Source organism: Eurypyga helias, unplaced genomic scaffold (genome assembly GCF_000690775.1).
Source record: "Eurypyga helias isolate BGI_N326 unplaced genomic scaffold, ASM69077v1 scaffold5124, whole genome shotgun sequence".
NCBI lineage: Eukaryota > Metazoa > Chordata > Aves > Eurypygiformes > Eurypygidae > Eurypyga > Eurypyga helias.
This window is the reverse complement of record NW_010246715.1, coordinates 1-11,462: the sequence shown is the minus strand read 5'-3', so window position 1 is coordinate 11,462 and position 11,462 is coordinate 1. Positions and strand designations below refer to the sequence as shown.

General features: G+C 44.9%; 1 protein-coding gene across 1 annotated transcript; it reads right to left on the bottom strand.

Moving 5' to 3' along the window:
• Positions 1–3,079: 3,079 nt before the first annotated feature.
• On the bottom strand, positions 3,080–11,453 carry DLL4 (delta-like 4 (Drosophila); the record flags this gene model as incomplete). Its single annotated transcript, XM_010150492.1, has 8 exons — positions 3,080–3,442; positions 4,879–4,987; positions 5,745–6,453; positions 6,919–7,138; positions 8,214–8,383; positions 9,838–9,968; positions 10,077–10,137; positions 11,180–11,453. Coding segments are annotated over 8 exons (1,680 nt in total), but the record flags the coding sequence as incomplete, so codon positions are not given.
• Positions 11,454–11,462: the final 9 nt, after the last annotated feature.

Here is an 11,462-nt window from a genome sequence, read left to right as displayed (position 1 = left end):
GTTCTCTGGCTATTTTCCTGTTTGATTTTTGTGTGTGTTTTGTTTTAAGCAGGACAGAGTGCATGTGTGTATGTAATCCATGTGCTCAATTAAGAGAGGCATCTGTTGGGTTTATTTCACATTGCCGAGGAAGGACTGCAAGCAGGGAGCATCTGCTCGGCTTTTTGTCAATGGCTTGTTTTTCATAATTTGCTCTACAGGGTGAATGTTTGGGGAGGGGGAGGTGGCGTTTTATTTCTGAGTTTCATCTTAAATTTGTTTTTATGGTAGCCAGGGAAATTGGCTGGGATTTGAAAGTTAATTTTGCTAAGAAAAGAATTGAAGAGGGAGAAACAAAACCATCCAAAGTAAATATTATTTATGTAAGCTTAATAATGCACTCAAAAGGACCCTTATAAACTATTATTTATTTGCAGTGTTTTAATGACAAAGCAGAAATATTCTGTTACGGTGCTTTTTTAATGCCATTGGGGGTTTGTGTGATTTTTTTAAAACTAGCAAATTTTGGTTAGATTTTTGGGGGGGGGGGGGGGGTGTAAGATAGGAAAGACATCCAACACTAGGATGCTTTTTTGGCATTTTGTCAACAACAAGAGCAACGAAAAAAGTCTGGTTTTAAAATAGAGCTGCAGTGGTTTCCTGTTCTTACAGCTTTTGCTTTTATGCATTCAGATGTTTGCTGTATTGCACCTAGCTGACCGAGTGAGAGATTTAATTGTCTGTAGATGTATGTGCTTTGAAGGCTACTAAACCTGCTGGGATTGTTTTATACAAGTGTGCTTTTTACACTTTTTTTGCAGGGTAGGTGGGGCAGGAATATCCTCCAAAAGGGCTGTGGAGGACAATGACTCTGCGGTGCCCTGGGAGGACACGGCTGCTGGTGTAGGGTAGGGAACTTGGAAGGAGAAAGCCAGAAAGTCCCCCTAATCCCACAAGTGAAAGACAACTCTTACCCGTGGCAATCAAACAAACCAGGATACATTAAGTGTAGATGTGGATGCTGCGCAGGAGTAACCTGAGGGCAAGGTTCGGCTCTTACTGAAAGTATTTAAAGAAATGGGATTAAAAAAAATAGGGATCGTATCTCAGTCTGCGAGTGAACCCCAAGCCAGCACATTTATTAAGCCACTTTGAAATGGTATTAAATCTGTACCTCCCATGCCACAAGTTGTCATGGAAGTTGAAGAGTAAAGCATTAATAAAAATAACTTTCCTGACAGTTCAGTCCCACTCCATAGCAAGAGAATATATATACGTATATATGTAACTTAAATATTATATGAAGTGTCACAATATAAATACGTATAACTTTTCTGTCAGGTGAATGCCACTCAGCTGAACGACTTGGTTGACATCAGTTAACAGTATAACCTTTTTATAAAAAGCAGCCGACAGCAGTTGGTGTGCAAAATGTGAACGAAGGGCTGACTGCAGGGAGCGGGCGGACAAGCTCACTTCTGGGGCTTTGAGTGACCTTGGCTGTCACAGAATCGTGGAACCTGAAGCATAAAAGGACAAACCACAAAAAAACCCCTTCATAGTAGCAGGAAAGTATTTTCATTGCTTGGAAAAAAAAAATAAAATTCAAACTTTGTCATCACATTAAAAACATTACATGAGAAGTAATAAACATATTTACACTTCTGTTTTGATTATAAATATACATTATATACAAAATAATGTTATAAAACGTAGAAAGTTCAGTGCTTCTGATTCTTTTTTTTAAATTACTGAAATACTAGTCTTCAAAATAAACTACAAACAGACAAACTAAAACCCATATTATTGATTTCTGAAGGTCATCTTCAAAATGGTCCTACGTGGTCAGAGCAGAAGGTCAGTAGTGGACATTATGAAAGGGTCTTGTCTGCACAGTTCGAGGCAGTAGATGGGCTTGTCCAACAATAGGATTTACAGGGGCAGGAATATCGCTGTCCGAGAGAGAGCATGGTCCAGGTTTCTTCGAAGAGATCTTGTTTCCTCCCTCCTCATTCCGCCCCACCCCACAGTCTCATCTCATTAGTGTCACAGCACTTTCCACTGCGGTGTCCGGTATTATTGCTGTAAATATGTATAGAAGAGCGAGCTTCTGCACGCCTCTCCTTCCCAGAGGCAGGCTTCCCCTTTTCTGTGTAGCAGTGGGTGGGCATGAAAGAAACAGGACAAGCCTAGAACCTTCTAACTCTAATCTCCACCTGTCTTGGCAGAGGGCATCTCAGTGGGTGCTTTCGCTGTTGGGCATTTGGAACCGGGATGAAGGACAGGAGTTGGAGTTTTGGAACCAGATGGAGAAATGCGGGGGCTGGGGAGGGGTGTCACACTGCCTCTTCTCCTTCAGAAAGTAACAGCTGCGATTTTGAGACTATTTGCAGTAGAAGGTGGCACCTAATTCAGAAACACAACATAAACCCCCAAATTTGTGTCAAAATAAGGCAGGGGGAGAGAGAATGAGGAAGGAGAAGAAAAAAAATAATGTCTATTCACAATCACTGGTAGTGCAAAGGGCATGAAAACCGCTGAGGCAGCTCAGCACGTAAAGGTTCTAGGAGCTGATTGATTTTAAACGCATTTGTAAGGCTTTAAATAGAGCTGGGATCATGCCTCCTCCTCATCAATGGGGAAAAGGCAGCACACATTCCTTATCACAACTTTTCCTCCTCCAATGTTTAAATCCACAAAAATCCTGTCCCATACTGTGGCTTGGGTCAATCAGTTCTCCAAAGCATCACCAAATGAGATGAGACGTAAATTCGGCATTCGTCTTCCCTTCCTCCTCTCGCCCCTTCGACAGTCTCCAGCACATGCAGCAGGAGAGAGGAGACGCAAGTAGACGTGTAGCAGGAAGTATCGGCCACCCCTGCCCAATACTGTCCAGGTAACTGCAAAAAGAGCAGTCAAGTCTCTGTTTGGGCTTGTTAGATTCTCTTGACACATTTTAGGCACTTTTAAACCCAGAAAAAAATGGAGACCTCATTTATACTGTATCCATTATCTGCATAGCAATGTGTCTTTCTTCACACCTTCCATGGCAACATCTGTGATAGTTAAGGGCCTCCTCATCTACTGGCACCTCCCATAACCAGAGTTCTGGAAAGCCAGGGGTCTGTCCATGAGGAACTGGCCTCGGTGTCTTTTAAAAACAAATAAAACCAACATTTTTTACCCCTCTCTCTTCCCTCTGCCTCCCCTCTTCTATAGCCAATGAGATTTCTGGTATCAAACTTCAAACAAGGGCAGTAAGAATAAAAAGGTGTATTGCATCTTTCAGTAAATTCACAGTCTGTCCAGTTCACCCAGTTCCATCCTCCGCCTGAGAGCAGCAAGTTGCATGTAATTAAAAACAGTCCAATCCAGTTCTGAATTGTAAACAATGCAGCAGGAACGTCCATCTACTGGCATTACCAAATCTGAGGTGCAAATGGGCTGATCTTCAGTCTTATACCTGTCGGGATTTAAAAGACGACCAGGAATGAGAAGGAAGCACAGCATGGAGAGTACTGCAGAACTAGCACATTGCAGCTCAAGCATGTCAGACCAAAGCAATGTAAGCCAGACGTTACTGGTCAGCTATCAGCGTTCAGTGGTTTTGGCTGGGTCCAGAGACAAAGCATCACCAGCAAGAAAAGTCGTCTGTATGGTGAGTAGCCTGTCTACCTGGACTGCGGGGAAGAATGCTTACAAAACTGGCTGCTTAATGTTAGGTCTCTGGAAAAACCGTATGGTACAGTTAAATAGCTTGTATCTGGAAGCATGAAGCCTGAATGATGTGGAGAGAGGTTTTCAGGGGCTGTCATTCTGAAAATAAAACCACTTCTGGAGATACGCCTGAGGTAAACCTGGGGGCCTAGCTTTGGTCAGCAAGATCTTCAAAGGAAGATACGGTATTTAGGTCAGTTAATGGGAATGAAGCGTCTAGATGTCATTTCTATCTGAAAATCCTTTCACCGAGCCTTAAACTTTTAGTATTGTTGCTTGACTTGTGTTCCAGCTTGCCTTCAAGAGGAAATCTGATATCCACCCTGGCAAGGGAGACCGAGTCCTGCGCATCTGACTCCACAGGCGACTGCGGTACGGCACCGCAAGCTTCTCTTCCCTGGAGTCTGAAACTAGCCCTAAAGATGGCTACACTGAAGTAGGCAGGTGTTGGTTAATGTCAAACTGCCTTCCGCTTCCACCGAGACTTTTTCCAAAGTGTGGGTAGTTCTTCAGGAACTGCTTGGTCCCACAGTAGATGCTTTTTAAAGTCTTTAAAGTTCAGTGCTGGGCCCTTCCTTTTTTTGTGTATCTGTCCTCTGACTTTTCAACATAACATCAAAATCTAGATGTCTTTATCAATAACAGCGTTAACGTCTGTTCAAGAATATATAACTGGAGCTTAAACGCCAAGAGGTTGAAATTACCTTAAATACAGACTCCCTAAATGACTGTTATGACTATCCACTAACACATTCAGCTGCCTTCCACCTTCTGCTGGAAATCTATAGCTTTGCCTGTTTCCACAGAACACATTATTCATTGTAGGCATGGGGAAAAACTTGGCTTTCCATCAATGGGCCTATGAACGATTATTATTTTTATTTTTGCTGACTACCTATTTAAGAGGAAATAATCCAACAACGTGCTGAATTTTTATGGGCTGCTGTTCTGTGCTTTCATCTCGTGGTGACTTATCTAAGGTCAAAAACGCTGGTTTAATAAAATCAGAGCTGCTACTTTGTTTATTTTCCTCAACGTATGTTCTGAGTGGGCCACGGAGGAGAGGTGAACGCTGGGAAGCATCGGGATCCCTGGAAACAGAGTAACCTTCTCAGATGCAATTCTAAAGGATTATTTACCCCTACAGTTTGTGAATTTATGCCTGTCCACCTGTGTACTTACCTCTGTGGCTATGATGCACTCATTCCTTTCTTCTGTTATCACGAAGACGGACTGGTACATTGAATCCCTTGGAGAGCATATCGCTGATATTCTACATTCCGGCTTTTCACTAGGGCAGGGAAGTGAGAAAAGAACGTTAGACGACTACATAAAGCCAGACTCTCAAAATCTATCCTGAATATGGAGGGGTGGAATGAGATAGCCGTGAAGGTGTGGGAGGGAAGTGCAGAGGATGAAGTTTCACACGTTCTATATGATGGCAGGACATCATACTAGAAAAGTGGGAGTAAGGAATAGCTACTGTCTTCTTCCTGTGCTTCTGCCATGTCCAACCTAATAGCGTGTTGCTCTGATCCCTCACTGTAACAGCCTCAAGCAGATCCCAGACAAGACTTTCAGTACATGTATCTGAAGACTGATGAGCCAGTGAACACCTGCCCTTTTCTTTCTTTGAAAAAGAGTAGTTATTTTTACTCTACCATTCTTCTTCTTAAGCAGGTCATTTTACTTTTTTACTAAGCAAAATGCTTATGTTTAATCACTATATGCCTTAACTGTTGTTCCTCCAAGATCTGCTGAGGGAGGAAAGAGACTTTCACCACTGACCCAGCCACTCCTGCTCCCCTTTGCAGTACCCATACCAGCAGCACCCTGCACAAACACTCAGTTTAATTGACTTAGCTAAGGATACCACTTTGCCATGACACACATACTATAATATGAAGATCCCTGGCTTTGCTCTGGTTTGTTCTGTGTATTATCTACTCAAGGTTTCTTTTTTCACCCCCAAATTTTCTCATCTACTTCTCGACCGCTGTGAAGATGAGGGACCTGAAGAAAGACTAGGAGGAAGACTGCGTTCTTACCTGTGTAGTCGGAGAGGAGACTTTTCTCCTAAACACTTTTCGCTTTTGTAATATTTATCTTCCTGTGTCGCTCTACTTGTCAGGTCTTTTACCAGATTGTAGTCCAGTTTATGATTCTTGGGTTTGTAGTTTGATTTCTCCAGCCCACAGTCTACTTCAAGGTCTTTATTTTTATTGGTGTTTTTGAGCTGGGAAGCTGGAATGAGATTGTCCTTCTGGAAGTCAGACAGGTTGTTCATCGTCTCCAAGTCCTGCTCTGGGTGCATCCTCATCTGCCTGATGACCATCGCTATCATGCAGAACAGTATGAGCAAAGCCACCAGTCCCACACCCATGGATATAGCAATCCAGGGAACTGGTTTAGGAGGAAGTGTAACGGGCACTGAATAAACTGGCAATTCGCAGCGGTTGCCCATGAAGCCAGAAGGACAGTAGCAGACAAAGTTGGCACTATAAAGCCCGCTGTAGCACGTGCCTCCATTCTCGCATGGCCCAGAAGCACACTCATCTCTAGTTTTGATGTCACAGTTCCTGCCACTGAAGCCTGGCAAGCACGTGCAGGTGTAATCGTTGATCAGGTCATGACAAGTTCCCCCATTGGAACATGGGTTTCTGGCACAATCATTGATGTTTATCTCACATTTCTGACCAGAGAAACCAGGCCGACAACGACACACACGAATCTGACCGAGGTAAAAGCAATTACCATCTGAGGGGAAAAAAAGAAAAATAAAATTAAAAAAATTAGTCTGCAACGCGCTTCACTCGGAAGCCTAAAGCTCTCCCCGGTTAGCATTTTATGCTGTCTCGAGAAGAGGGAGGTTATTTTACAAAACAACGGCACATCGAAAAGTTCCTTCTGGTGTAGCTAATTGCATCACCGTGCCTTAAAAATAGGCCCCTTCGAAATACGTAATAACGTTAATTTAATGTCTTTAAATCTGCCATCTTCCCCATCAGGTGATAAACCTTGTGCGTTGTTTTGTGGCATAGAAAATGCCAGTGAAACACACACCCCAGCAAGAGACTAAAATCAGGGTGGATGTAGAATACAGTGGGGGAGAGGGGCTAATGTGTTAGAGGAAGAGTAGAGGTCAGATTGGATTTCTATCACTTCTGCACTGAAAAGCACAAACGAGCCACAGCGACGAGGTTTTGGGATAAAAAGACTCACCATTTGCACATGGGTTGCTTGTGCACCTGTCTACTTTCTTTTCGCAGTTTGACCCCGTGAAGCCGAAAGGGCAAACGCAAGTGTAGCTGGCCCCTTGTTCTTTTTCCAAGCACGTGCCGCCGTTAAAGCACGGAGAATCTATGCACGTCAAAGCGCTGTGTTCACAGTGAGTGCCGTAGTAGCCGGGGGGGCACAGGCAGTGATAACCGTTCTCCATATCCTGCAAAACACAACATTACGCCGCTGTTATTCGATGGCACCAAACGATTGCCGCTTGCATGCTTAGTTTTGGTCATCGGCGAGCGCAGTTCAGTCCCTTCTCATCCACGCTCTGATGGGTCAAAAGCGACATTTGGAGAGTCAGTAACTGCAAGCTGAACTGTGAGGGACAGAGCTGTGAACGGGCCGTACCCTGCGTGTAGGAGTACAAGCAGCTAGACAAGAAGAGCAGATGCAGTTGTAGGGAACCTACAAGCAGCTGGACAAAATCACTACTAACGCTGCTGCTGTCTAATGGGATCCCTGAGGTCCTCACAGAGGAGAATAGAATGTGTCGACCTAAACAGCTGTGATCAGGTCATTTATCCTCGGCATAACAGCCCTTTTTTTCTTCACAAGGGCTTATGTTGTTTTGCCATGGGTAAGTCCCACCACTTAGATTACTGCTGCCGTTTCTTTCCACGTACTGCATGTCCAAGGCGTTGGGAGAAGGGAGCTAGGGTCTTGCGCCATTAGCTTTAATCTAGCCAGGCACCGGATTACATTTGATACCTATAATCGATCAGCCTTTATCAACAGGTAGAATCAATCATTGGCTGGGTCTGAAAGCACACTGAAACACTAGACCGCAGGAAACTAAAAATGCAGAACCCTGTTTCACAGAAAGCGTTTCAGCTGACTGCCCGCCTACTGTCTGACACTACGTTCCCTCAGTGGAAAGCGGTTTTCTTTTATTTGCTATTAAAGTACAGACTTAGTACATTTCTGTACGAACCTTGGTTTGAGAAGCTTATTTTTGTTTTTTTTTACAGAGCTGTTCCCTCGCCAGCCTTGGATCTTGCCAAGCTCTCATAATGGCTGCCACAGAAACCTAAGGATCAGTTGACTAGCTCTCATCTAGATGATACATCTCCTCCTGTAACAAGCTTCCTCCCCTGACACCTCTCGGGAAGGGTTCAGTATGATAGTTGTGAGCGTCAGTAATGAACCTGTGTACTATCGAATTCCCATTATGTTGTTACAGGACCGTTTCTGAAAAGGTATACACAAAGACTTTACATTTAAAATGCCCTTACCGTGCAACTACCGCCGTTCCTGCAGGGATTGCTGTCACACTCGCTGATCTCATGTTCGCAGTCAACACCGGTAAAGCCAGGTTTGCAGGAACACGTATAGCTGCCCTGGCCAGTGTTCATGCAAGTTGCTCCGTTTTTGCATGGTCTGTGGTGAGTGCAGTAGTTCAGATCTGCAAAGATACCAGGAGTTAGGGGAAACGTCTTTGACAGCTGGGAAAAGACATTCACACGAAAACGCTTTAGTCAAAAAAAAAAAAAGAATTTTCAATGAAGTATTTCATTTTGCTACCAATAGGAATACTGGAGATGATTATCCAGGTTATTATTGCTCATAATCAGATGTTCTGGATTACCAGCCACTGTAGATATTTCTCTACATCCACCATGGTGACACATGAGCTCTCAATTCTGAGAAACCTGGCAAAAATTTTAACTTTTGTCGTGCTTCAGTAGACTCTCCCTTTTTTGTGTGCATAAACCCGTTAGCTGCAATGGGATTTAGATGCCAGGTTGGAAAACATACTTCATAAGTGTGTGTTCTCCGAAGGACACGCCATGGCACCATGGACACTTTGTGCAGAACACATCACATACTGGAAACGGTGAGCCCTGCCTCTAAAAGGTGTGCTCGGAGGCACATGCCGGGGAGGCAGGATGGGAGAAATAAAGATGTTTTGGCTTGGAGATTTAAACAAACACTAGAAATCTCTTATTGTTTATTTACCATGCTGTCATGTTATGAATGTTAGTAGTTTAAACTGTCTAAAATGCTTTGACAAGCTTGACTGTCCCTTATATTTGTTTTCCTCCTTTAAATCTGAGACAGAGGTTAAGCATACAGGTTCATAGGACGTAAGTAGAAAATCTTTATTATCTCTATAAATACCATAGAGTAATTGGAATACAACTGGTTAATAGATAACTGCATGCAGAAAAAAAAAAAAAATCCGCAACTTTACTTTTCCGGCTTAATTCAGGGTCTGCCATCTTAATCCTGTAACTATCTTGAAAACACTTAGCTTGCTTTGAGCACTGCATGAGCTCAGTGCCAGCAGCACATATATGGCCTTGAGGACATGACTGCTCCGCTGGCTACGGTTCAGTGATTCAGTGGGTTGAATAGGTGGAAGTGGTCTGGTGTACCTTAAAATGGAACCTGTACTTTTCATTCTTGCTTACATGATTTTTCTCTCATGCTCCAGACTTATCACATGAGTTAACTTCCTTGTATGCAAAATAAGGAAGGCCCAAATGATGGTGTTTACCACTGCTGGAAATTGTTTAGTAAATTGTTATAGTGGTACAGGGCATAAGTTAAACTTAGCTTGAGCAGGCAGAAAACTTGCCTGTTCAACACTCAACCAGGTTGTTGGGGTTTACTTTCATAGAGCAAAACTTGGGGTTTTTTTCAAGAGAAAAACTGCAGCTATCAAAAGGTTTGCTTGTTTTCAAACAAAATTACTACAAATACAAGAATTGGTATCTAAGACAGCGCTGGTACAAACTGATGCCTACTAACATGTACCTTGTGGAGATTTCATTCTAGATCCAATAGGTCAGATTCCTGAGTACCAGTACTAGGAGTACCCCATCTAGAGCCGTAGGCACAACCTTCAGAACTAACCTTGATCACAGAAGAGGCCGCCCCATCCTTCGTCACATATGCACTGCCACTGCGTTTTACAGGTCCCGTGGCGGCAGCCGATGTGGGGAATGCATTCGTCACAGTAGCGGCCTTGCCAACCGGGACGACAGCTAAAAGAAAAGTCAAATTAAAACATTAATGACATGGAAAAGAGTTTAAGTTTCTATTACAAGGTGACATTTCAACTGAAGTTCAGATTGCAATTCCTATCTACTCACATGCACTCTCCAGGCTTGTTGCAGTATCCATTCTGTTCGGTACATCCAGACAGACAGATGGCTGCAAAGAGAACATGAAAAAGCAGAAATGTTTAGGTAAAAACACATGGCAGTATGGAACTCGCTTTTAAAAAGGCAAATGGGCTTTTAAAAAATACCCTGAAAAACAGTTCTGCACTTTTAAAGCTTTGTTTTAAAAATTCTCAGTGCGGGGAGTTCTGAAGCAGGAGGAAGTGAAGAAGGAGAGCCAATATTTGACGACATGTCCTTTAATTTTTCTGTTTATACAACAAACATGAACTCTTGCATCACTTGCTAGGAGCAAGCGGAGTCAGCTTTGGGTTGTGCTAACAAAAAGCTGAAAAAACCCAAATGGGACCCCGAGCTGGCAGTCAAGATTGCCACAACTACACCGCAACACCTGTCTCATCACCTCTGGCAGCAGGATGGGTGGAAGCACGCGTGGGGGCAAGCCGCTAGCATTTAAGTGGGAATAGATCTTGCTGCTTCAGGGCTATCGGCCCAGACCGTTGTCTGCTAGCCCTTTCTTCGCTGTTAACGCTCACAGAGGTGAAGCGCAGCATTGGTAGTTGCAGCCGGAGGGGCCAAAGTCCTCAGCGTGCAACTTTCTCTCTCCGGGCGGGGGGTGGAAAGGTCAGCGTGAAAGCATGACCCCCGGTGCCTGCCGGGTAGCCACAAACAGTGCTTGACAGCACTGTCGAAGCCACCACGTTTTAAGGACTGACCACAAAGGCGGCTGCCACCAGGATCAGGCCAGTTGGTGACTCTGGACAAGGGGACGCATGTCTGGGTCCCTTCACCAAATTAGCTCCCTGATGCCTTGGAGTGGGGGAATTGCATCTCCTCAAAGGCCCCTTGAGCGGCATCCCCACGCTGCTAACGCCCCATCAGTGCAGACCTGGCCTAGAGAAGCCAAAGCTGGTGATGCTCCCTAATGCGCTGAGCCCTCCCTGAGCTTTACAGCGTGATGCCAAGGCCCCAGTCCCACCCGGGGTGATGGGGGCGGCGCGGGGATGCCCCCTCTCTCCGCCTCACGCGGCAGACATAGTGTGTCCCCCCACAGACGTCGGTGGGGCACTTACGCTCGGTGCAGTACTCGCCGGTCCAGCCGGGCAGGCAGGTCAGGCTACCGTCCGCCTCGCAGACGTAGTGTCCGAAGCGGTCATCGCGGCGCTTGCAAAGTCGGGAGCAGCTCTCGCCGTAGTAATTCTCGCTGCAGACCACCCGGTAGGAGTAACGCAACTGGGTCAGCGGGCCGCTCTGCACGTCCTGCGACCAGTCCTCGCCCACCAACAGCGACCGCTGGATCGACATCTGGCTGATGAGCCAGTCCTGCGAGAGTGGCCGGGAGCCTGCGGGAGAGCG